This window comes from Brienomyrus brachyistius, chromosome 15 (genome assembly GCF_023856365.1).
Source record: "Brienomyrus brachyistius isolate T26 chromosome 15, BBRACH_0.4, whole genome shotgun sequence".
NCBI classification, from domain to species: domain Eukaryota; kingdom Metazoa; phylum Chordata; class Actinopteri; order Osteoglossiformes; family Mormyridae; genus Brienomyrus; species Brienomyrus brachyistius.
Window position 1 is genome coordinate 10,390,778 of NC_064547.1, and position 26,788 is coordinate 10,417,565.

At 39.9% G+C, this 26,788-nt stretch overlaps 2 protein-coding genes across 2 annotated transcripts; one reads left to right on the forward strand and one right to left on the reverse strand.

Annotated features, from left to right (window-relative positions):
* Positions 1-4,471: 4,471 nt before the first annotated feature.
* ctbs (chitobiase, di-N-acetyl-) lies at positions 4,472-8,134 on the forward strand. Its single transcript, XM_048977263.1, has 7 exons — positions 4,472-4,658; positions 5,820-5,958; positions 6,127-6,335; positions 6,654-6,825; positions 6,915-7,012; positions 7,154-7,315; positions 7,640-8,134. Exons 1-7 carry the CDS (start codon positions 4,539-4,541, stop codon positions 7,826-7,828), a joined length of 1,089 nt encoding a protein of 362 aa, XP_048833220.1. The 5' UTR covers positions 4,472-4,538; the 3' UTR covers positions 7,829-8,134.
* A 2,342-nt stretch (positions 8,135-10,476) lies between these two features.
* Positions 10,477-16,246, reverse strand: rpf1 (ribosome production factor 1 homolog). Its single transcript, XM_048977264.1, has 9 exons — positions 15,946-16,246; positions 15,313-15,369; positions 14,886-14,966; positions 14,483-14,578; positions 14,222-14,375; positions 13,956-14,038; positions 13,675-13,856; positions 12,286-12,412; positions 10,477-11,690 (listed from the first exon to the last, which is right to left on the reverse strand). The coding sequence occupies exons 1-9, from the start codon at positions 16,186-16,188 to the stop codon at positions 11,649-11,651; spliced, it is 1,065 nt and encodes a 354-aa protein (XP_048833221.1). The 5' UTR covers positions 16,189-16,246; the 3' UTR covers positions 10,477-11,648.
* Between the last annotated feature and the right edge of the window lie 10,542 nt (positions 16,247-26,788).

A 26,788-nucleotide genomic window follows, 5' to 3' on the forward strand; every position in this document is an offset into this window, starting at 1 on the left:
TTCCCTAAATTGATGATAATAGCTCTTGGAATTGTGCCAAATCAGATGCAAACAATTTAATCTGATTAATGGTTTATGATGTACAATTAGATCTGTGGGCTCCACCATATCAGAAATTGCAAGAAATTGTAAAAACTCTGTTAGAGCTAAAGAATTTACAACTGCCGAGGATTATGGCACTGTAAAGATATGGGCTCTTTGACAGGATTCTGCAGTTACCAACTTCATTAATCAGAGAGAGAAGTGAATTACTTTATAAGAGTTGTTTGGCATTGATATCCACCCCTGGCTCTGTGTGTGGAGTCTGCATGCTCTTGCATTGTGTATTTGGGTTTCATACCCACCCCTGGCTCTGTGTGTGGAGTCTGCATGCTCTTGCATTGTGTATTTGGGTTTCATACCCACCCCTGGCTCTGTGTGTGGAGTCTGCATGCTCTTGCAGTGTTTGTGTGGGTTTGAAACCCACCCCTGGCTCTGTGTGTGGAGTCTGCATGCTCTTGCATTGTGTATTTGGGTTTCATACCCACCCATGGCTCTGTGTGTGGAGTCTGCATGCTCTTGCAGTATGTGTGTGGGTTTGATACTCATCCGTACACTTATGACACAATTAATGTAAATGTTCTTCTTCTGCAGCAGATACCAAGATTTTGTACCCGTACATCCACCGAACCCACTGGTCCTCATCCACTGGGCATGTCTCTGTTTTGAATATTGTCTTTCCCTCCTCCCATGTATTTTGGGCATTTGCATATTACCGTTGTTTTTTTTAATAAACTATGTTGAACCATTGAACATACATTCAAAAGATTTTGAGCACCAGGCTTCTTCATACCTTTTAAAGTATTTAAAATATGTGTTAGTATAAAATAAAGGCACAATTCCTCATGAAAGGCGCAAAATGCAGGTCTTGTTCTCAAATATTTGGATCTATGAATGACATATTTTCCCAAAATAAATATACTACTTACACATCCTTCATCTTTATTTCAATTAAAAGCCCAAAACATCTGTATGGGAGGGATATGTGCTTGTTTCAAGTCCAGTTATGATGTTATAAAAAAGTTAACATCCAGAGACTGGTTTTTAAAAGAAGTGGCAAGAAAATACACAATAATTTTCGGAAATAATGTCCGCCTTCTGTTTGGCTCGATAGATGAGTGCCCTCTAAAGCAATTAAGCTTTTCTTCATCCACATAGGGTGGGGGAATAGAGCTCTAAGACAGCGTGTTCAAAGCCTGCAGAGAGCAGGCCCCAAAAGTGAAAAGACGACACCTGTGAGCCTTCCAAGAATTATGTAAGCAACCACACAGAGCTGCTTCACAACCTATTAGCGCCACCTAGCCTCCAGAAGTGGGAAAGGTATAAGTTTGGAAAAGAGACTGGTAAATAAGTCAAGTGGGCTTTATTATCATACCATCCACATACAGGTATACAGTGGAACGATTAATGTTCTCCCACGACCACAGTGCATAAAAAATGGCAAGTAACAATGGAAGGATTTTCACAGTACTAAAAGTGCAAGACAGAGGACAATGTGAAACAGGGGGACTGGATACGAGGGTTGTCATGGCGAAAGGAGACTGAAGAGACACTCTGCGCAAAGAAAGGCCCCAGAACAGGTAAAGTTTATCGCAGACCTGGAGGGAACACTGTACCGAAAGGGTCTTACATGGAGGTGATGGCTCATTCAGGGCGGTCATCCTCCAGTGGTACGTGCTGTTTGAGAACCACTGAGATGAAGTGACACCGTGCCAGTCAGAGAACTTCATGGGAGCAGAACGGAGAGTCCATCAGAAAGGAGTCAGAGACTTTGCGGGTGTCATATTCATGCATCTACTACAGGGAGTTGTGGATTAAGGCTTTGCAATTCCCAAGTGATGCAACGGGTTAGAACACTCTTTATGGTGCTCCTGTAGAACATGGAGAGGATTCCTCAGGACGTGTAGACACTGTGGTGCCTTCTTGACTAGGGTGGTCCTGCTGAGAATCCAGGTGAGGTCTTCTGCCAGGTGAACTGCAAGACATCTGGTACTCCGGACTGGTCAGAATGTCAGTACCACTGCTGATGAGACCCACTACTGTCATGTTACAGGTAAACTTGATGATGGTGTTTGAGCTGTACTATGTGGTACAGTCATGAAACAGCAGAGTGGACTGAGCACCCAGTCTTTGGGGGGGGGGGGAGTGAGCAGCATAGTGATGCTGGAGATGTTGTTGCCCAAGCAGATTGTCTGAGGTCTCTCAGTCAGGAAGCCCGGGATCCAGTTACACAGAGGTGCACTGAAACCCAGGAGCCTGAGCTTCTCTGTCTGGTTCTGAGGAAAGAATGTATTCAATGCTGAAGTGAAGAAAATGAGAAACATGTTTACACAGGAGTCCTGCCTGTCTAGGTGGGATAGGGCTGGATATATAGCTGAGGATAAGGGGCTGTCAGTGGACTGGTGTGGGCAGTAGGTGGACTGGAGAGGATCCTGTCCCACAAAGATACCCACAATGGACAAAGCAAGATTGTGAGCATCATGATGCTTCAGGGTCAAGCTGTTATTCAGTGATTTATTGCAGATAATCTGAGATGTGATGTATGATTTTTTCCCACATATTGTGATTCTTGGATCATGGTTTCTTGCTAGCTTCGTTCTATATTTTGTTCCATTCTTCCATACCTTGTCTGCATGGTCTGTAAACACTGTCATATTGGACTTGACCTAATCTGTAATCGGAAGTTGGCTGCTTGGTAATGGCATGTCTTTCACCATTTGGCTCACACAGTTGCCCCGAGTGAATTTTTATAAACTCTTGAGCTGTTTGCCCAACGTATTATAAATTACTACCTAACCCCAAGGTGCAGGTCACATGATGAAAACACGATGAATACTAATTAATAAATACGTATGTAAGATAAATGGGTAATGGATGTTATTCCATCATATGCTCAGATAATCTATCATTGACCTTTACTAATCTTAAATAAAATGAAACCACTACAGAATGGTTAGACGGAGTTTTCTTATTTTACCAGAGGTTTTCTTAACTAATCGAGACATACAGCTTTCATTCATATCAGTATTACACAACTGTAACTCAAAGTACATCATGATTAACATGAAACAACAAGCCCCGCCTATCACGGGCATATCCAGGCTTGGGGTGTGGTGGAGCAGAGGTCTTTTGAATCAAAGGCAAATAGCACCTGATCTTGGAAATAGTCCTGAGTCCTTCCTGATATAGTGCAACTGACTGACCTTGAAGGAAAGTGGTGCTGTATTACTTAAGCTAGCAAATATATATTTTTCTTTTTCTTATTATGATAAGATTTTCTATAACATATTACCATCAGCAGTATCATCGAATAGTTGAGTTTTGACCAAAATATTAAATGTTTTGAGAGAAAATTTAGTCAAATGTATTCAAAGCATTCTAGAGCATGTACATTGTAAAAAGAGACTGACATTTTTTTTGGGAACAAATCACTTCATGGGGCACAAAGACTTAACAACTCAGTTACTATTGAAGTACAAATCATGAGCAAATCATGAACAAATATAGTCAATACTTGAGATAAGATGTCATGATTCGTTAATGATGAACAAACATGAGATCAGTATTTCACTTGTGTTATTCATTACTTGTTCCTTCAGTAGCTCCTTAGTAGTTCCTTCAGTAGTTTACAAAGGTTTACAGAATTAACAGATATAGTAACAACTACAGTAATTTCTTGAGATAAAACATGCGTCATGATTTATTAATGATGAATTAATATTAGATCAGTATATACCTTATTTTGTGGTTAATACATAAGTAATAGCATAATACTATATTATGTGTAAAATGTCAAGTAAAATGTTTTTTTATAATCTGCACGACTTGCAAATATTAATATATATTGATACCGAATCTTTGAAAATGTTTAACAGGATAATTCCTATGTTTAATCTCAAATAAAACACTAAGTTTAATTAATAATATATTTATTGATATTTGTTTCAGCGAATACTTTCAAGCTAAGAACCAAAATACTGTTGATGAGCATAATTTATAATAAACGTGCTAGAACGTTATGATTTCCCATGTAAAAAACAGAATTAGCACAGTTTGCCAGTGTCCCAACATCACCGAAGTGTTCAAAGTTAACTAACAATGCAACAACCTAAGCCATTCCATGTAGTATTCATAAATTGCTATGCAATTTTCAAGGAAATTTCTAAGTGGTAGAATGACATTATCCGCTACATACGATCATGGATTCCACAGTTAATGCTGTTCTAGTAAAGCCAAAAGTCTGTTTGTGGAAATGTGCCAATTAAATAGGGTAATGGAAAAAAATGATATGCTATCCATTATTTTCATAAATTCTATGACACATTCATTTTGCCATGCTTCAGCAAAATCTCAGTTCACTTGTGTTAACAAATAACGTCCCATGGTTACATAGTATATATCATGAAATCACGCGAGATCTCGCGTGATCTTAATCGGAATTAAATAGGCTGGAAACTTCGCGTTGAGACTCTGCGGCGGTGGTGTTGTGAACGGTGAAAATGATGTTACCGCTACTGCTCTTAGCGACTCAGGTCGCGGCGCTCCTAGCTCAGGATGTGGTCTGTCCATGTGACAAACCAGAGCTCTGCAAACCTATTCAAGGCGAGAAGGACTTCGAGGTAAGGGTTAATGCTGGGACATATAGCATACAGTACATCGTAGTGGAAAAGTGTTATTATGACGACGGGCCGTTGAATTATTAGAAAATAACTCCGCTTCGCGTCGTGGCCGCATTACCACCTCGGGTGTGCATTATTTTCTAATAATTCAACGGTCCGGAGTCAATTATTCCGCTTATACTACGGTTGCCACACCTCAACACATCGATTAGATTATATATTTCAAGGGATTCGTACGGTTTTTCTACTTAAATCGCTATTGTGAGTAGGATTATTTCTTCCGCATCTCATCCAACGACTCTTTTGCTAGTTCCAAAACGTCATTTTAAAGCTGGCAATGGAGGCTTGAGCTGTTGATAGCAGACTAATGCAGTTAATAATGAAGTTATTAGAAAGAGAGCGAGAGAGACAGAGACACAGAGAAAGAGAAACAGAGAGAGAGAGAGAGAGAGAGAGTTTGTATGAATTAGGCTACCTCTGTGTGTCCCTCAACAGTGTTCTGAAGCACCGTCTCTAAACTGTAAGTCTGCTTTAAGATGCAGCGCTGTTATTACCTCGCTAGTGAGAAATGTCATGTGTAGCCTTTAAGTTGGTACACTAGGCTAACTAATACTGCTGCAGCCCAGTTGTTGAAAGTTTCATATTCACCGTAAATATAAAAATTTACTTTCGGAAAATCGTCTGTCGTGTTGTTGTTTTTGTTAGTCCTGTGTGCTGTATAGGTACTGTATGCTAATTTCCGTTATTACAGTTAACTATTCGAAGTGATATGGAACTGTAATGCGGTCAAGAGAGCTACCTGGAACTACGTTCGCCGTGCGTTTATCTGAAAATAATTGCACACCTCAGAACGTTCGTCAGCCAATCAGATTCAAGCATTCAACGGTTCCCGTAGTTTAATGCTTACTAATCTATACTAATATTAGTACTAATCTAATAGTATACCTCCCGCTGTGTAAAAATGAGATTGAATTGTTACTTAGTTATACTTAATGGACTTATTGTAATTGATCTGTTTTTGCATTTATACAACCCAGAAAAGGGGAAATCCACTGTCCATATTTACCGTAGTGAGCTTTTAGCTGTGAATGACAGTTCAAGTTCCTGGTCGATCCTCTTGAATACTTGTATCGGTGCTTAAGCACTATCTTGTATATACAGGTATATGTATTTGATGTTGGAGGAAAAAGCTGGAAGTCGTACGACTGGAGCATGGTGACAACTGTGGCTATGTTTGGACCCTATGATCCAGAGCTTATGTGTTACGCGCACTCAAAAGGCGCAAGGTTCGTCCTGAAAGGTAGTTCCAGCTTGGACTTATTATTTGGAATTGCCAACAACAATATTCTCAATGTTTATCTTTTATATAGTCGCAATAAACTAAACAACATTTTAAGTAAACAAGTTTGGTTAACAGCTTGAATACATGATTCATTGTATATGACTGACATCCTCGTGTGTCATTTAGGGGACGTTCCTGTATCTGAAATTGTGCATCGTGACAACCGAACTGCCTGGATCACAGAAAAAGTACAATTGGCAAAGAAACTGTTTATGGATGGGATCAATATTGACATTGAGCAACCAGTGGAGGCATTATCTCGAGAGTACTTTGCTTTAAATGACCTAGTAAAAGAAACTGCTGAAGCATTTCATAAAGAGATCCCAGGATCACAGGTGAGATTCCTGCCTTCATAATCATATAGCGTACATTTCTAAAGTGAAAGGGAATGTTCTCTCAGAGGTCACTGGTCAATCCTACAGTGTTTTAGTATTTTCCTAGTTTTTCAATGTTTCTCATGTATAACTTTAAATTGTGAAAGTTCCAATTCAATTACTTTTACTAACACACTCAACTAAATTTTAAATATTTAGATTTTTGCATAAAAAAAATGTCATTATGTAGTTGACCGATGACTTCAGAAGTGCATTTATGTGTTTCATAAACGCTTTTTCCTGATATAAGCTCAGCGAGTCCATATTGCTTATTCACAGGTGTCATTTGACGTGGCATGGTCACCTACGTGTATAGACAAGCGTTGCTATGACTACCATGCTATTGCAGCGGCGTCTGACTTAATCTTTGTGATGTCTTATGATGAGCAAAGTCAGATATGGGGTGAATGTATAGCAAAGGCTAATGCACCTTTTTTCAAGACGATGTCTGGTAAGTCACATTCGGAGCATCTTACTGTGTAAAGAATGTGCCCTTTGCAGTTTCTCTTTGTGTTAGTTATAACTTGTTGTCTTTCCCAGGATATGCTGAATATATGTTGTTGGATATCCATCCAAAGAAGATGGTGATGGGGGTTCCCTGGTACGGATATGACTACCCATGCGAAAAGTTCTCAGAGGTAGGCGTCCGTTCACTCATTTAATAGGATAGTCCTTCACATGCATTCAGAGTCTCCTTCCTGACACTACATAATCCTTTAAAAATGGCTGAAGTATCAGTGTGCAGAAGCTTGTGGTCCCAGCCATTATTTTCCCTGCAGAGGGGGGTTTGCACCATCCCGAAGGTGCCTTACGAAGGTGCGCCTTGCAGTGACGCAGCTGGCCGGCAGATCCCATACAGCACGATGATGAAGCAGGTCAACGGCTCCCTGACAGGCAGTCTGTGGGACGAGGCACAACACGCCCCTTACTACAACTACCAGGTAATTCAAACAGTGCAGCCTCCCTCTCCAGCCCTGTATGATGCCAGATCTATCATCAGTTTCAACACGGCGCTGTAATGATATTTCAAAAGCCCTTAACTTAGTAAGAATGACCCCGTTCCTGTCGAGCTCCAGGAACTAGAATGGGGCTTTCCGGAAACAGAGCTGGAGGCATGCTGGGAAAACCGCAGAGGCCGCCGTATGCATTTCAGTGGTTTCACAATTTGTGGTGCAGGTGCTAGTTCATCTCTGGGACTTTAATTTGGAGGAATCTTCAGGAATTTTAATCTGCGTTAATGTTCTGCCTTGACTCTCCTCATCCAGGCCAGCAATGGGGATATCCACCAGGTGTGGTATGACGACCCACGGAGCATTTCCCTAAAGGCGGAATATGTGAAGAAGCTGGGCCTTCGCGGGATCGGCATGTGGAACGGCGATCTCCTTGATTACAGCAATAACACCATTGCCGAACAGCAGACTCAGGCTATGTGGGAAGCCCTCATACCAAAGTGAAATGGTCCTGAAAAATAGACTGAAAGAGGAACCAAATAACTGCTTCAACCTGATTTAACACTCCAAATGAAACTGCTTTTTTTCAGTCATAAGAATAAGCACATATCCTGCAAACGTTGGCTCAGTTTTGTCTGTCACATGGTAATAATGAGGAATTAAATTATAAAGACACTTTCCGTTTTGTGTAATGATGACTAATGATGGAGCTAGAAACACTGGAAAAGATTCAGATTTTTCTGAACATTTACGTGTCTGTAAATGTCCTACGTTGATTTCAGCTTGAATTAAATGATTCATTTAACATTTCCTTTGTGTAGCTTATTCAGTTCTGTGCATGTTCATGAATACTACATGGAATGGCTTAGGGATGCATCTGGAAATTAGGGGACCATGAGGAAAGCTGAGACATGGGGAGGGTGGGTGACATGATGATGTTATGGATAATCGACGATAGACAAACAACTAAGTGCTGGAATCGGCTAGCCAGCAATTACTGCCTTTGTCAGAGAAGTGCGCTTAGGCTACACACAGAGCAAGATAATGGGATGATTTTTCATTTGGCTTAACAAGGCATCAGACCTTTCCAGTGGTAGCACTGGTCACACCAGCACATGATTTGGTCGCACCCTTTGGTTTATTATGCAGCATGATATTAATCAATGACCTTCTACATTTTAGAATTTGCATACCCTAGTGCAGCAGTGGCCAATACGTCGATCACGATCGCAAAGGTAGAGTGGCTAGATCGCATGGCATAAAAAATAGAGGATGGATGATGAGTTCAACTGCGCCAGCTGCTGCAAAACTCCAGCAAGCGACCGAGTCGCTTGTGGAGGAGCGGCATTTTCAGACTGTTCATAAAAACTACGACATTAATTTCCCTCCGAAAAGTGAGCTGAGAAAGAGAAAGGTGAAGGCACTAAAATCCCAGTTCAATTAAAAAATGCTTTATTTATCCCAAAGGTTAATTAATGATAATAATAATGAAGAATAATGATAAAGAATTCTCTGTATATCTATAAATAAATATATGTTTTGAATTTTTATAGTAGGTAGATAATTTTGACTTGGTCATTTATAAGTAGCTCGCAAGCTGAAAAAGTATGGGCACCCCTGCCCTAGTGTTTGTACTGATGAAAGATTGACAGTGAGACTTGAAATAGTAACCCCTTCAAATTCGAGAGGGTTAGGGGTTGCAGATTTCTGTAAATTTAAGAATTCGTGAATAATACTTGGGGACCCAAAACCTCTACCCATAACAGTCTGATAGCCTAAATGTTCATTTATTACCAATGTATAAACAAACAGAACTGCACTGTATACTTTGTCATGTCATATCGAGACCTTTTTATATAACATGCAAACCATCTAAATTATTATTTATCAATTATTACTAAGTTATTACTGTGTGAGATGGAAGTTCCCATGCCACTGATCTGCAGATCCACCTTCAATCCCCTAAATCAAAAGAGAAGCCTCTTCTCTTCGTCCTACTCTTGGCTGTCACTAAACATCATTGATTCAGTTTTGGTGCAATTTATTTCAAAATTTGGACTGGTCAATAGAATTTGTGAAATTTGGAAATGATTCATCAAATACTTTTTTGAGTTATTGCACTAACGTGATCCAGTGTCTGAAATCACCTTTTCTTTGTGGCACTGCTTCAACTTTGGAGTCAATAGTTGCAAAATTTATTCAGCTCCAGTTCTCCACCCATGCAACACCTCTGCAAAGTTTGAATAGTTTTCGAAGAAAGCTTCTGCAGCAGTGGCAGCAGACCAGTCCTGAAGCCATATCGTCCTCATCTGGGGAGAACAATTAAGTGGACAATGTATAAAACCTACAAACAATATCAGCAAGCTCAATTCAGTCAGAAATATCTCATTTCTGCTGCAATGAAGGTTGGAAGGTTGTGTTTAGGGTGCTTCTTTACAATGAAGAATATTCTGAGAAAAGCGATTTATAAGGTACTTTGCTCTGGTTTTGTTGAACCATTACTATTTCCAGAAGTCTTTAGAAAAGGACACATCCTGGGCAGGAGGCAGCAGAAATCTCACCTACACAACTACTGTATTTACTCTGGAATAAGAGAGCGCCTAGCTGATGACCATCATGAAATTTGATTACACGAGGTAACTCGCCCTTATGGAGTCATATTCATAGTGAGTGTATCTTTTGTAGATCATGATGCCAGGACTAAATCCTGACATTATTGATTCCTATGCGAGTTTTGTTTCTGGTTAGTGCCCGCAGACAAAGGTGTTCCACCCATTTTGGTATCTATCTGGTCACCATTTCTGATGGGGGCTACTAGGGTGATATCATCAACAGTTTGTAATTAGAGGTCAGGTTTCCCTCCTGAAAAACACTCAACCCAGCTTCATCTAAAATGATTGTCTAGGGTCATCAATACATCAGCACTGTCTGATGATGCCACCAGAAAGTACCACCTACCCTTGTCAATAAAACTTAAACGCTTGGATGGTTTCCTCTGTGATGGGCTGGCCCCCCATCCTGGGTTGTTCCCTGCCTCGTGCCCATTGCTTCCAGGATAGGCTCCGGACCCCCCATGACCCAGTACGATAAGCGGTTTGGAAAATGGATGGATGGTTTCCTATTCCCCTTCTGTAATATAGCAGAACTGACAATCCCAATTAAAACACATTTTATTCAATATTTCAAAAATGGAAGTGTTCTCTTATATTTCTTCCAGTAAAAAGACCCACAGTTACAGCACTGAATATTTGAGTGACTGCCTACATGAAATCAAATTTTGGAAAATTTGTTGGAATTCTGTAAAATAAAAATTGTATCTGGATCCTTCCAAAACCCGTGCAACTAATATTTGCCAGAAATATTACCAATAATAGTATCTGTCTGTCTAAAAAACAACCCCGCAGCATTGCTACAACCATCAATGCTGGGATCTCAAGGTTAGTTTATGGTGAATTCCTAGGAGGACGTAATGCTGACCTTCCAGATAAGTGGTATCAGGATGCCAAAATGGGAAAAATAAAGAACAGGCCTATCTGATATTAAGCAAATACTGACCCAGATTAAAATACAAAAATGGTATGAGGAATGGAGAACAAAGAGATCCTTAAATGATTTTCTGTTTGTCTATTTGCCCATTTCACACACATTACATACGTAGTGACACACTGGCTGCCCAGCTCAAGAAACCATAAACTACTTATTATATACAAGCTTAAAACGATCACTTTCCGTTTATGAGCTTCCATTTATGCAGTAATGCACTTTCGGTTAATATTAAGCACCGCGTACAAAAGTACAGCTTTAGAGCATTCTAAACCGCAGTATATTATAACCAGATATTCAATTTCTGGTCCATTATACCTGTTTTACTATTACCGTACTATTTTGGTAAGATTCCTGTCAAAGGTATACATGAGGCCAATGTGAAAAGCTGAAAAATACATATACATACATATACATACTGTGGATACTGTTTATAAGGCAAAACCTGTTGTTTTGCTTTCCTTACTACTGATATCCTGCTTCATAGCTTATTTTTCTCATGGAACATCCCAGACCTTTAAGGCAGACATAAGAGAAATAAAAGGAATACCTTTTTGGAGATTTGAAAAATATATATTTGAAACCGGTTTAAAATAATATAAATAACCTGTATTCATGTGTGTTACTTTAACAAGAAAGATGTTGCAGATTTGGCCCTCGTTTGACAGTTGCAGCACAGCCCACCACACAGCGGGTTTCATCGGAGCAGGATCACCACCACGGCAAAACACGGGGGTCTTCTGGGCCGGAGAATCGATGCCAGCAGCCTTCTTTCAGTGTTTCAGAGGTGGAACTTTCTTCTGCTGGAGTCCATCTCGTGTCGCTGAAATGAATTTAACATTTAGACCGTGGTACAGGACAAGGTAAATGGAACCCAGCAAAGCCCCGATTCACCACCCCTGGAAGAAGTATGAGCAGACTGGAGCTCTCCAGGATCCAGCAATGAACCAGCCTCATACAGGGAAACTGACAGCAAAGCCATTCTCAAGAACTTCTGAGTTTGCCTAATGGGCTACCAGCGGCCCTTCTAATTAACTTATTATGATATAAAAGTAACAGAAAGCCAATTCATACTTTACTTTTCTGCCAGCCGTTATAGTCCACAGACAGGGGAAGTGACGTACGTACATTTGGTTGCTTTTGATGTTCAGCTGTGTGAGGAGGTGCAGGGGTGTGCGTGGGTGCACACACGCACACACACGCGCACACACACGCACACACACACGCACACACACGCGCACTCGCACACTGAAGGAGCACAAAGTTTAATTCCATTGCATAAATCTGTACAAAGGAAATCACCCAAATTTCTGCAGGCAGGCAGACAGAGAAATACACCACACGCAGACCACAGTGACATAATAATTAGACATTTCCTGAATAAATGACCTTTCACCACCAGGCACAGGCAGACTCACCTTGTGGACCCATTCATATTCCCCAAACTTCGAATCAAACGTTCCTTTCTGGAGCGACCGCAGTTTGAGAGTGAACCGGGGCCCCAGCTCCTGGATGCCCACTTTCTTCTCATTCCGGAAAATGTATCTGTTGGGGGGGGGGGGTATCACTTTAATAATCACTGACTATGACACTTCACACTGACCAGACAGTCCCTCTCCCTCCCCCCTTGACAAAATACGATATAAAATAGACAGTATGGGTACTGAAAGATTAAAAACATTTTATGCAGTTTTGTGTTAATTTTTGGCTACTGATTTGGGGGGAAATGTTGAAAAATCAAATAAGAGCAACAAATGACAATTTCAGTATTTCAAAAGAGGTTAGTGTTAGTTGTTCTACGTAAAAAACAAATATCTCACCGTAAACACTTTATTCACCATAAAGTTTTTTTTTCTCCCTCAAAAGTGTTTTGAAAAAAAATTACCCATATTTTAATATTTGTTTATTGGTTTAACTTAAACTTGTACTGTACAGATTATTCATTTCCAACAAAAATACTACTTGCAAGCAGATGCAAGCGGAATTTCAGTACGATGAAATAGGTTTAAACAGGTGGAAATATGTAACGCAAAGGTATTTTATCTTAAGACGGGATGTTATATGATTATTTTTTTAATCACATACCGTGGTGATAAATGTCACACCACATGTCCCTATAATCTCATGACCTCAACAGGTGAATGGAAACATCCAGACTGATATAAATCTCAAACCTCTTTGGCAAATGGCTCTATGAACAGCCTTACAACCACTGAAAGAACAACTTATAACATATCTTATGATTTTACTGTAAAAGCCGCTAATGAAACAAAACAAATGTACCTAGGTGTCCCATGCATGCCTCCATCTGACAATCTCAACCAGGTAACACTGGCTTCCCCTGGGACACTTACTGGATTCTTGGCAACATCAAAACCTCACACTGTTTACAACCAGGAAGGAGTATTATAGGTTTCTGTTAATATCTATGCTCATGCTATTCTCCCTGTTCAGTAAGAAAATATGGCATGCTTTAACACCATCATAGAAATAATGCGTTACGACTTTAATATTAATGCAAAGTATTAATGTGATAAATTTAGAACCCTAAAACAAATAAACCAGCAGTGGGTGCTTGAAGAGTGGGCCTCTTAACCCCAATCCAGGGGCACTGGATGCTAGCTGGACCCTACACTCTGACCCCCAAATATGCTCACCTCAATGTTCATCTACGTAAAAAAATACCAATTCTCTCTGGATTTAAATACATTTCCATATTTTTCATTTTGGCTATGAAATGTTTAAGGTAAAATATTTGTGCTGTGTTTGCACGAAGCTGTTCTTGCCCCCCAGTTAAGCGTAATTACCGGTGAAACCTGAAGAATATAAAGTCCCGCTGGTTATGGAAGGTCGCCACCTGCCGGCCGACGAACTGCGGATCGTGGGGGAAGAGCGCAGCGAACATGCGTCCGAGGCTGTGGCCAAGGCGTGTGGTGAAGTTGTTCAGGATGACTTCTGGAGAATGGTCTGTGGGGTCTTTCCCCCGTCTCTGCAAGGGGGAGAGAGAGATTACGTAAATGTATCTGTTCACCAATGCAAACATACGCCGAAGACTCAACCATATTGAAAATTAGACTATTTCGGAAACCTTCAATTCCTTGCGAAGACGCACACCGCTGACTTTAAAGTGTGCTGTTGGCCCATCTGGCAGGTGACAAAGGACAAGGCCATCTTAAACACACGGTCAAGGACACTCAACCAATTCAACTGCAATACACTCAGCATTTTAAGCTCCCAGTTTTAATTAACTATCATGCTACTAACTCCACTGAAACAAACAAGGAAAAATACATATCAGACAAGTACTGGAAAGGTTTTCTTTTAATCGGAAGATTCAACCCAAGCAAAGGATACTGGGCACTTTGCGATCCTCATTTATGACCATAAGGTAGCTGAAATCTCTGGCTATGCACTGAGGAATGATCTTCTTCAGCGCCAAGCCTCTTCGGTAGTAAACATGGGCATTTGGTATGATGGTGGCAAGTTGCTCACAGAACCGCACCGTCCTCTGAAAGACAGCAGGAAGGAGTTCAAAAGCAGACCTATGTTCAGGACTAAAATTCATTCACCTGAACCCACAAACACCTGCATTTTATGTCCAGAGGTTGGACTCACCCCTCTGGGCCTGTCGGATGTCGTAATAAGGACTTTGGGACTCGTCAGCCGGTTAAAGTAAGCGGAAAACTCATCCGTTCCTTCATCAAAAGCCACCTACGGAATAATTTCATACTGTTAATCAACAGTGACAGCAGTATATAATGCAACTGTCAGCAAAGATCTCAAATCAGCAAGATTACTAAAGCACCTCTCAAAAACATGTAGCATTAGTTTGCTTCAGTAAATATGGGATATAAATGAATATGCAGTAAAATACATGCATGATAAACTACAAAAACTGTGCATATCTACCTGTTTATATTATTTTATGGCACAAAAAAACACAACGTAAACACTATTAAACTGACTTCTAATTACAAATCCAAAGGAGTTGCACAGGATTTCACTTGAGATTTCTTACCTCTTCATCTTCTGGATCCACTGTAGTTTCATCATAGATTCTTTGATTCTCTATAGTTTTGGGGACTGGCTTTGGTGGTGCCTAGATTGAAACAATGCTACACTTGTATACCTAGCAGATGCTTATGCATTCAAAGCAATAAATACATAACACACAAAATACATTACAAATATAGAGCTGTCAAGCAGTCAACTCTGGCACAAGTGATGCTAGATTAAGCTTCTAATGAGTGACCAGTAACAAGCACAGTATTGACAGCATTGATCAAGTTCTATACAGTTAGGACCTCATACCAGAAGCTGTTCAAATAAAGGAAATTTTGCAGAGAATTTGCAGTATATACAGTATGTAAAGCTATAAGTCCACTGGGCTGATCAATTCCAACATTTAGGTTGGTAAGATACCTTGCAAAAATATTTAGTCTTACCTTATCACCAAGAGCTTCCCTCTGCTTTTTAATTTTCTTCTTCAAGGCCATCTTTGCCTAAGACAGTAAAATGCAAGGCATCAGATATGTGAATAAACGTATCAGACACACAAATTCTCTATAAGGAAGACTACTACTATTCACCTTGGCGAATTCGGAAGGATATATTATCGACATGCAAATTTTAACATGGCCATGGCATTTAAATATATAGCCTATATAGTTTACTTTCACTCTCTCTGTCAATCAAAATATCTTGCCATGGACGTTGACGATTTCTGCTCCTGTTATACACATGCGAACAAGTTACTCAATATAACACTAACATTAAAACAAATTTAGCATGCATAATAAACCTAACACTTTCACGGTACTTTGGAATCAGTCTGCGTGGGACGTATATTATGGAGCACACATTTAATCTATTAGTCTAAACAATATTAACAACTGGTACTCATCGAACCAATGAAAGGCTATATCAAGATATTTCTTATAAACCAACAAGGAGCGAGTTTTATAATTTGGTGACATTTTTAAGTAACTTTCGTTCAAAACATCTACATAATTAACATATTTGGGAAAACGGAAGAACGAACACCAGACAGGCGAAGAAGTTATAAACCAGAGCCTTACTTTTCTTTTCTCTTGTTTAAATTTCATGAACATAATGTGTCGCCGTTGTTTGTTTTTTATTTCTGACACACTGAATGTTGGCGGAAAAACAGGCTGTGAATCTTTATCAAGATTCTCGGGCTCTTTGACAGCTTCTTGTGGCTCATTTTCTTCTGGCGATCTTTTTGGTTTCTTCTGTTTTGTCATTTTTTTCTTCTGCTTCTTCTTTTTTTCTTGCAATTTCTCATGAGATTCGGTATCCATGTTTTTATGTTCGTTCCACGTGTTCCGAGGTTATAATCCACGATCTCTGACCCGGAAGTTTTTTTCTACATCTACCGATTTGCAGTGTACTGTAAAATAATTAGGAAGGCATATCGCCCCCTAGTGACCCGGAGGATGGATAAACTCAAATTACACTATTGCCAAAAGTATTGGGACACCCCTCCAAATCAAGGTGTTCCAATCGCTTCCATGGCCACAGCTGTATAAAATCAAGCACCTAGGCATGCAGACTGCTTCTACAAACATTTGGGAACATCACAAAGTGTAATGCAAAGCTTTGGATGCAGTGGTGTAAAGAACGCCACCACTTCACTCTGGAGCAGTGTAGACATGTTCTCTGGAGTGATGAATCACGCTTCTCTGTCTGGCAACCTGATGGACGAGTCTGGGTTTGGCGGTTGCCAGGAGAACGGTACTTGCCTGACTGCATTGTGCCAAGTGTAAAGTTTGGTGGAGGGGGAATTATGGTACTGTATGGAGTTGTTTTTCAGGGCTTGGGCTTGGCCTCTGAAAGGAACTCTTAATGCTGCAGCATTCAAAGCTTTTTTTAGACAATTTCAGGCTCCTAGCAGGGGGGGTGGCCTCTTCCTGTTCCCACATGACTGCGGATCAGTGTACAAAGTGAGGTCCATAAGGATACAGATGAGCGTGTCTGGTGTGGAGGAACTTGACTGGCCTGCACAGAGTGCTGACCTCAACCAGACAGAACATCTTTGGGATGAATTAGAGCGGAGACTATGGAGCCAGGTCTTCTGGTCCAACATCAGTGCCTGACCTCACAAATGCTCCCCTGGAAGAATGGTCAAAAATTCCCATAAACACTCCTAAACGTTGTGGACAGCCTTCCCAGAAGAGTTGAAGCTGTTATAGCTTATAGATTTTAGAAGTAGCAAAAAAGTTTAAAGGCAAGTAAAGAGTTGAAAGCAAAATTATGTAACACAAGCAGAGAACACGCGCACACACATGGCCCTACTGTAGCAGTGGGGGTGTGTCATTCAGAAGTACTTGAATATGACAATATGAGAAATTATGCAGAATGTCTTTTGCCTATAGTTTAATTTCAAGGTCTTTCTGAATCTCTGAACTTCTCACCCTGTCATAGCGAGTCCAGCAACACTGCTCAAAAAATTCATTCTGACTGCTTGTGCTCCTAATCTTTTTCATTTCGACATTAAACAAAGCTCAGTACCACATTTGAGGATTAACACTCACTGGTAAATCACAAGTGTTGCCCATCGCTTTTCCTCCAGCTTTCCCAATACAAATGATAATTTATATATAAAAAATATATATATATAATTTCATTAATATTTATATAAATAATTTATATTTATGTAAAATATAATTGAATCATAATGCAAATATTTTGTTCTTTATTTTTGTCACTCATGAACAAGGCAGTCTCCAATACTCTCCCCCTTCGCATAAAAGGGTCAGTCTGCACTGTTCCATGCGAGTACCATAGCTTCAGATCTCGACGTGCTGATTGGCTGGATGTCCAGATCAGATGAAATAAGAAAACAACAGTAGAAAACAGCATATTAGAAACCATCAAGACACACCCGTTCTAAACGACTTCAACAGCATTCCGACAGCATTCTTACACTCCATACAGGGATGATATAGCTGGGAATAATGACATTGGCACCCCATATTTTTACTGCACTATCCACAGTATGTGTTAATGTTTTTTTAACATTTCCTGAAACAAGTCCTTAAAAATCTCATTACTGCAACAGTCTGAAAACATCAAAACCATTAAGAAAGCCGATACATTTCCACATTTTTTAAAATTGTGTATTAACTGTCGTGCTCATTAACAATCATGCTCCGGTGCTTGAAGGTCTGAAATAATGTATAATTTTTTAATTTACATTTTTATTTGATTCTGACTGATTTCTATCAACACCTTCTGGAATCTACAACCTAATATTTTTCATACGTTTGTGAGACTTGATATATTTTTAAAATAATTTGGCAGTACAGCATAAATTCTACGCATGGATTTATAAGCAAACTACTATTTTCTGATTCATCAAATTAACATTAAATGGAGAGCTTTGCGTTAATGATACAGAGGTTTTGGTTGGTGGTTTTATGACAATAACCCATTCAGAATCACTGAGGTCATACATTTTATCTACTCTAATGCTGAGTCAGACCTCTTAGGCTTCTTCTCACTATGCTGCATGTACTGAGTTGCTGTTACACAATTTTCTGTACATACGTAGTAAGTTGGCCACCATGAGTGGGCTAAGCCTCTGGGGCTGTGATCAAAAGGTCACTGGTTTTACTTCAAGAACCCTTATCCCCCAGCTCCCTGGGTGCTGCAGCAGATGGTTGCCCTGAGCAGCCAGGTTGCTCTCACCTACAGAGAACAAGATGGGGAGCTATAAAGCAAATTTCTCCACAGGTTATTAAATGAATAAATCTGAAAAGTTGTTTAAAAAGTTTTGCATGTAGTATTAACATCATCAGTAGCATAAAATCTGACATAAAATCATCAGATTTGTAGCACTCAGTGCTTCCATACATTCTAAATTAGCTAAATTAATTCTTAATTTAATGAAACTCATAATGTGTTGATTGTGCTCCTTTGCCTTTAGCCTTCAAGGCAGCCCTGTGTAACTGCAGACCGCTCCTGATTTCACCAGTAGAGGACACTGTTTGTTCACTAAAGTGCATTACAGAACAAAGTTGGGGACAAAAAAACAACTTTGTCAAACAGTCAAAATCTAAAAGACCTGATCATTTTGATATTTAGTTTTTGTATGCAAGAGAATTGTAATTAAGCTGTATCAATATGTATAATAGATTATAAAGACTGTGGAGACAGCAGCTTGCAAGAGTCAAATGTTTGGACTCCTGTGCAACGTGTTTGTGTGTTTTAGCTAATTTTATCATCAGCACCACCCTGCCCCCACCAACAGTTTTTTCATGAATATAGCAAAAAGTTAAAGCAGCTTAACAGAACAAAAAATCATGCAATTGTCTTTGTGTTGTTGATGGAAACTGGCTCTTGGGGAACTGCTGTAGACAGTGATGGACATATAGGCAAATTATACAATTGCTATTAACAATTAGTACTATTAGTGGGGGTTACGTGTTTAATACATAATGAACATGGCTAAAGAAAAGGCTCTTAGAGACTTCAATGGGAAGAGTGGATGCGTCATATACCAACAGTCTTAATGAAGGCTGGGGACACAGCAGTGTTATGACCTGTCTGACAGGTGACACCATTTTATAAGAAAACAGGAGACAGGTCACTGTTCAAAGCCTGTGGTGGGGAAAAGCGAGTGCTCTGAGAAGAGTGGGCTTAAATGGAGCAGTAGTTACCAGAGCAGATAAGCAGAGTGAAAAGTCCAACACGGGCTGGAAGCATCACATAGAACAGAAAACAATCTGAGGAGAACTTCAAAGCTCAATACCATCCCACACAAATCACACATAACACCCAGTAACTACATATTGGGTGGCCCTGTCATAGCAGCAGTGGTTTCTGTAGCGATTCCGGAGCCTTATGTAAAACCCAGCAATGTCTGAGGATTGGCTATGCAATAGCGCCTGAAAAAGGAATGGATTATGTTATCATAGCGTATTCATGGAAAAACAGTGTGCTTGCATTGACTGTCCGGGAAAGTATAGCCTTTGTATTTGGCCGTGTGATAAAATGGCTACAATGAGTGTCAGAGCTAATGTGGATGCTGCAGACGGGTTACCATCCTAAATCTCCGAGGGGATGGAAAAGAAGCCCATAGTCCTGGTGATTATTCATGATGAAGTTGCTCCGCTCTGCTGGGAAGAATTCCGTCAAGTGCTCTAAGGAGCCTCAAGGTCTTTGAATCCATGAGAAAAGCACAGAACCTCATAGTTCTGGTCCTCAAGACCCCTGATGGTGTCTGATTGTGTACTCCATTTAACTTCATAATTAATTAGTCTGGATTGAATGGATGATTGCATTTGGACTTTGATTTATCAAATCATTAATCACTATATGTTGAAGATTATTATAGTGTGAAAAAAGCGTTTGTGGTTTGTTAGGTTTTAATAGAGGAAAACCGGAGAAAAAAAGCTGCTTAATTTCTCATGAAGTTTCCACCGCAATCTGCTCTACAGACATAGAAGGTTCATTCCTGACGTCTAAAAGACACCCAGCTTTTGAACTTGCTGAAAATTCCCAGTAATACTGCCTTGGCTCCGAGCTGAAACAGGATTGTGTTTGCACCAGTAATTCTTGTGCGATTTCTGTTCTGTTAGGTACATCAGCATACGTAGGACTTGGGCACTTAATGTGATTTCCCGGTACCCACTCCTGAGTGATTACTTAATTTTCTCGCCAGTTTAGTGGCGTGTGGAGGGGTGAGTGCCTGGTAGCATAGGACAAATGCAAGAACCAAACTCTGGGAAAAAATGTCATTCCTCATAACTACAGCATAAAAATCCCTCAAGTCAAGCATGTTTCATTTCATTAGTCTTTTATGAGGCAAATGAGTGGGGGCTATTATCCAAACCAGGGTAATTAATTAGGGTTTTATTAATTATTGTTGGCACAGTAGCAGGGTTGGCTCTTCCTCTTCACAGGGACCCTAGCAAAATGGATGGGGGGATGGGGGGGGGCTTAACTTAATCCCAGTTTTCTAACTAACAAGTGTGCGAGCTACTGGCAGCTTGCAGTCCACGCGAATGAATTGCTAATGCTTTGTTTTTTGAATAATTAATTAAACCCAATTAATTGATCAATAACATTTCTATCTCAGTTTTGCAAGCAAGTTTGTCACAAACCATCTTACAGAAATAAAAAATAAGAAATTTATTATTGAAGACTAAAAAATATTTTTTTCAGGCTCTATCACAGGAGATAACACTGATTTTGTGAGCTAGGTAATGCTGTCAACTTAGGAATATAACTTAAAAATGACAAGTTACATTTTCTTCATTTTCATTACCTGTTGATAATAAACACAGTATGTCCTTAAGTCACATATTTCATTTACAATTCCCATGCTGCTCAGACACTATAGCCCATGTGTTTATGTCCATTTTCTCATCTGCTACCTGTCATCTATGATCTGTAACATCTAGCCTGCAATTTGCAATGTGATTATTGACTCCACAGATGAGCCAGTAACTAAAACACCCTGAACAGCGTGATTGGCAGACCGGACCAGCACACCCAGGCAAAACGTATAGTAGTTATTGTACTCAATTTTCATAATAAAGTTAAAGTACAGATGTCACACCACACTCAAGTAAAAGTCATCCAGTAAAATACAACTCAAGTAAAACGTAAAAAATACCTGGTTTTAAAAGTACACTACTTAAGTAAAAACTAGGCTGACTATAGGCTTACATTCAAATCTATTTATCCTACAGCCTATGCTTTTAAATTCACTCAAGACAGGTTTGAATATAGCATTGTAAGCTACTTTGGATAGAAGATATGTAGATATTTTCTTTCGATTCAGGAAAAGCGATGAAAGCTGCCGAGCTTACCGGTGTAGAATAGAGGAATTTGTCATGACGGTTTGATCTAGTCAGTCCTGTGCATTTAGTCCGCATTCAAGTCTGTTTCTCCAGGTCTGTCATTGATGTTCGTACTGTGTGGTTCGCCGTTTGTCTTTAATAAACCCCTTTGTTCTGGAGTAACGTCTACCTGACCCTGATTCCTCACTCCCTGCTTGCTCACCCAACACGGGTCGTGACAGAATTGCTTTTTATGCTAAACGAATTTTCAAACGGAAATTTCATCTACTGACCAAATTTAATAATAAATTATAAACATGATTCAACAAAGAATGAATGAGTCAACAAAGTCTCTCATCCTCCACTACATAAAATGGCCAGTGCAGTCATCTCCATTATTTCAGTGCAGAGGTTTAAATATCGGACCACAGTTTCGGCATGTTAACCAATACATCATGCATCTCTACATATTGTACTTTCCATCTTCACAAAGACAATATAACATAAAAATAATAATAAGAAACAAATATAACTCAAGAATTGTGAGCAAAAAAATCTTGGTTCTGAATGAAAGAATCGTGATATATTTTACCCAGGATTCTGCAGATGAAATATTGCACATGCACCACGCCGTCCACATGATATAACAGAAAGCATGACTCATTAGACCAGGCCACCTTCTTCCATTGTTCCATGGTCCAGTTCTGACTCTCATGTGCTAATTACAGGTGCTGGTCAGGGCTCAGCATGGGAATTCTGACCAGTCAGCAGCTACGCAGCCCCATACACAGTAAGCTGTGATGCGCTGTCTGTTCTGACACCTTTCTATCATATCATCTATCTATCACCTTTTGGTGGGGTCAGACCAGAAGGCCTAGCCTTTGCTCCCCATGAGCATCAGTGGGCCTTGGGCGCCCATGACCCCATCCCCAGTTTCCACAGTTGGCCTTCCTTATACCATTTCTGGTAGGTACTGCCCACTGCATACCGGGAACATCCCACAGGACCTGCTGTTATGGAGATGCTCTGATCCAGTCGTCCAGCCATCACAGACTGGTCCTTGTCAAAGTCACTCAGATCCTTACACTTGCCCATTTTTCCTTCTTCCAGCACATCAACCATAGGGGTGACTGTTCACTTGCCTAATATATAATGGCACCCTTTAATGCTGGCTGATCATTTGTTTCAGACTGCCAGACAGTCGACATTTTTGCTCTTTCTGTGAGCTGGGAGGAAGCAGAAATGTGGACTGTCTGGGGGGGGGGGGGTCCCACTTCAATGGAGAACATGGCCTTGGCAGCCCTTCAGCTTAGTCTCATCTTCAGTGCCAGGATGACTAGCTTGGCTCCTTCACCTGCACTGAGAAAAGCCGCATTAGCAATGTCCAAGCTCTGCCCACCTCTCAACTGATGCACAGCGTAAACTTTGGGTTGTCTTGACTTTTACATGCTTCCAGTTCCTGCCTGCTGGCATTATATGATTCAAAAGAATCACCAGCAGTATCTGTCTAAGCATCACTTCACCTAGTTAGTTCAACGACTCATGGCTTCCATGGGCATGATTGCTACACAGGATGGTGGAGCAAGGCCATTATTTGTTTCAGGCGGTGTATTCAGTTTGATTCGTTTTACCTGTCCCTTATTGCTTGTGGGTGTTATATATGTGCATATGACCTCTTGTTATCTTTTTGTCGCCCCCCCCAATGAGTCACTCATGGATGCATAGCAAGGTGCTTATATGTGAGCTGCTTATGTGCCCCTCCACCTCCTCCCTCAAGACTGGTCATAAAATGTATTTTGTCGTCCTTCTCTCCTTCCCTCCTGAAAAGGGGACACAGTATCGAAAATTCTTTCTTTAGTTCTTAGGAGACGTTCTTAGGTATCATTATGATTAGAAGCTAAGTAAAAACAGTCAATTACACAATTAAGATAGATTTTTCCCCCCCCCCAGCCCTTTCTGCTAACATTTCCGATTTCTGTGCATATGGCTTTTGCTTCTGTTTGACACTGATTCCTTAACACTCTCTTACATTCACTAGTTGGGGATCTATTTCTCGTTTGTATTTGTCTTTTTGTGTGTAGGGCCACCAACCTCGAGCACAACACTAATGCTGAAAACCTGCCGCCAAATCTTAGAGCTTAAAACTGACAACAAGGGGCATCTGAAAACCAGACTGAAAATAAAAGGTTGACAAGTTGTTGAGCTGAATTCTGATGTTTTCCAAATAGGTTTCCAGCTCATGTAGGAGGTCCAGGACATTTTAAGGCAACTGTTGACACAGTGGATCCCCATTCTGCGCTTTCAAAACTTCTTTTTTTTTGTTTTTGTTTTAAAAGGTTCTGAAAACCAATATTTACATGTAAAGAAGAAAAGATGTTCCAAAATGGTCCCCATAGCGGTTGCCATTTTCTAGGCTTAATCCAGGTGGAAAGCAACTTGTTATCCGCCCCTGCGGCATTGTCCTGGAATTAGTGCACACAAGTAAAGTTTCACCAGTAGCACTTAGCCGCAAAGAAATGAGAGTTTCCACTTGGATTTAGCGTAAGAGATTCCTTCACCACAGCATGAGGGGCAGACATCCCATACACACAGCTGCCAGGCCATCCGTCATCTTCCACCTGGACCTGTTGGTGGCCATGCTCAGCATCAATCAGCAGAGCTGATAGTTCTCTGCACACTTGTGCATATCTGGCATCTTTACACAGCTATCACCACTTAAGAAGCAGAATTCCGCACCTGGTAGGATTCACAGATACACACATGTACTGTAACAGAGGTAGTCATTAAAAACATAGACAAGGCAGACTGGAGCAGGCATGCAGTAGGGAAGAGCTCCGGTATAGCTGGGGAAAATGCGAGGTGAAGCGTGACAGCCCTGAACAGAGACAGCTGAGAAATCAATGTAGCGCGCAAACAGCTTTCATGTAATGATGACTAGTTAGCCATTTGTGTCATGTAAGCGAGGGGGAGTCACAGGAGACAGACGCTGCACGTGACTCTCATCGATTTATGCCAGCGCTGTTATCTGGCTCTCGAAAAAATCACCCGACTCACAGCGATGCTCCTCTGAGCTGCCTGTGCATTTATGGATAATCTTCGGCCGCAGTCTGTTTCTAACGGGCATGTAGTGATCAAGAGCCTGAACTGAGCCTAGATTTGTGTGTGTGTGTGTGGGGTGGGGGTGCGGGGGTCGTATATATATTGTGGGGGACCAAATGTATATGATATAAACCTGTTATTTTGATGTTGTGGGGACCATTTTCTCGGTTCCCACAAGGGGAATCTTCAAGTCTGTGACTGCAATCAAGCAACTAAAAATTGCAAAAGTGCTATACAGTATTTTGTTTGATTACTTATGGTTAAGATTAGGGCTGGGTAGGGGGGTAAGGTTGCCATGATCAAAAAATATTATATAATTATACAGCGATCACAAGAAGTCTTGGTACAGTTGCTTAATTCTATAAAAATGTAGCAGATTTTTTGGTTTCATAACAAAAGTCCATTGACAAGTAAAGTTTATCTCCTTTTTATTAAGTGTCATTCTGTTTTGTTCTTGTCATTTTGCTATTAACTGCGATTGTAATCACTGACTCCCAAAGGGATTCTAAACACAAATATTTAATGTTTTACGTCATTATGACGGTGTTACTAATGAAAAAACACCTAAATAGGCAGCGTGTCAATTAACTTTTTAACACGGCTCTTTAAGAACTATAATTTGGGCTTCAGTGTATTGCTACTTAATTTAATTTCTAATTACATTAATTACAGAAATTAAAGTTTTACTTAAAACAGCTGGTTCCTTCTAATATGATGTATGCCTTTTGTAAACAAACAAATAATGTTTTTTTTTTTACTAAAACCAGCAAATTTGCAATAGTTACTGAATTAAGTGTATCAAGACTTGCAAAGGTGTCAGTTACGATGCACCACAAGACACTGCTTGTCAATGAACTTGTAAATTTAGAGCAGCTCTTTAACAATTGTAAATTTGGCTTTCAATTTACTGTATTACTACATGAAATTAATGTTTTACTTAAAGTTGCTGTTTTTTTTCTAATATGATATGTATCTTTTGTAAACAAATGAATATCAATAAAATAAAATATTCAATAAATAATGATCTGTAATGATCGTTAAATTTGCAACATTTTTAAAAAATTTATTGCACATCTAGTACTATTTACGGCACATCTGACATGCTGGTAAATGAACGGTTCTTAATTTGTCTTGTGCCACATAATGAATATGAGTTATTTTATTACTAGGTGGACTAACCTGCATGGCCTGAATCTGTGCACCACATCCCATGTGCATCTTTTCTTCAATTTTCATTCCCCTTGGGCCTGTTTAAAACATTTTATCATAACTACAGTACATTTAATGACAGTTTTATCATATTAGGATGTTGGTGGTTAGCTTTAAAGGAAATAAAAGCGTTAATCATGACTGGTAAACTGGATTTCTCAAGGGCATCCCTGTTGGTTTCCTGTAGATTGTAATTAAACAGTTTCTTGAGTCTGTGATGCTTAACCCAGTTCCCCTCTATAAGCACACCCGATCTCAAGGGCACCATCTGTGTTTCAATTAGCAATAAAATTAGTAATGTTTCAATTAGCAGTTGACTTACAATTAATCAAAAACCAAAGCACCCTGATGCCGCTCAATAAGTAGAATTTCCCACCTACCAAGTAAATAGAGCTGAATTGGATCCAATTAAATTGAACTTGGGAAAATTTGGCATATAATAAGTGTTAAACTGTTTATTTGTATGCAGTTCCTAAAGTGATATATGAAGCTCTTTCTAATGCAACCTATTTAAAATATGGGCTAATGTATTTAAGAGCTAGCTTCTTTGTAGTTAGTAACATGGGATTGTTATGTGGCTGTAAAGTTTACTGAAGGAAATATTGTTTTATAGTGCATAATAATATAGTTTATGTGTGTTTTTTATGAAATTGACTCTGGTTATTTGCCTGTTGTTTTCCAGGCACATGGTGGCTTAATGGTGATTAATTCAAATTGAAGCCTGCCTGGTATGCTGGAATGTCTTCCAAAAACCATGTGTAAGAAGACTCTTAACATTAATGTATGTTAAATCTGTACTTTGAAC

Excerpts from the sequence above, each read along its gene's own strand:
- ctbs (XM_048977263.1), top strand. The coding sequence starts at position 4,539 with ATGATGTTACCGCTACTGCTCTTAGCGACTCAGGTCGCGGCGCTCCTA. Across the intron at positions 4,659-5,819 it reads AAGGCGAGAAGGACTTCGAG|GTATATGTATTTGATGTTGG; the intron begins GTAAGGGTTAAT and ends TTGTATATACAG. Across the intron at positions 5,959-6,126 it reads CGCAAGGTTCGTCCTGAAAG|GGGACGTTCCTGTATCTGAA; the intron begins GTAGTTCCAGCT and ends TGTGTCATTTAG.
- rpf1 (XM_048977264.1), bottom strand. The coding sequence starts at position 16,188 with ATGGATACCGAATCTCATGAGAAATTGCAAGAAAAAAAGAAGAAGCAG. Across the intron at positions 14,967-15,312 it reads GGGAAGCTCTTGGTGATAAG|GCACCACCAAAGCCAGTCCC; the intron begins GTAAGACTAAAT and ends GTTTCAATCTAG. Across the intron at positions 14,376-14,482 it reads CATCCGACAGGCCCAGAGGG|AGGACGGTGCGGTTCTGTGA; the intron begins GTGAGTCCAACC and ends GCTGTCTTTCAG.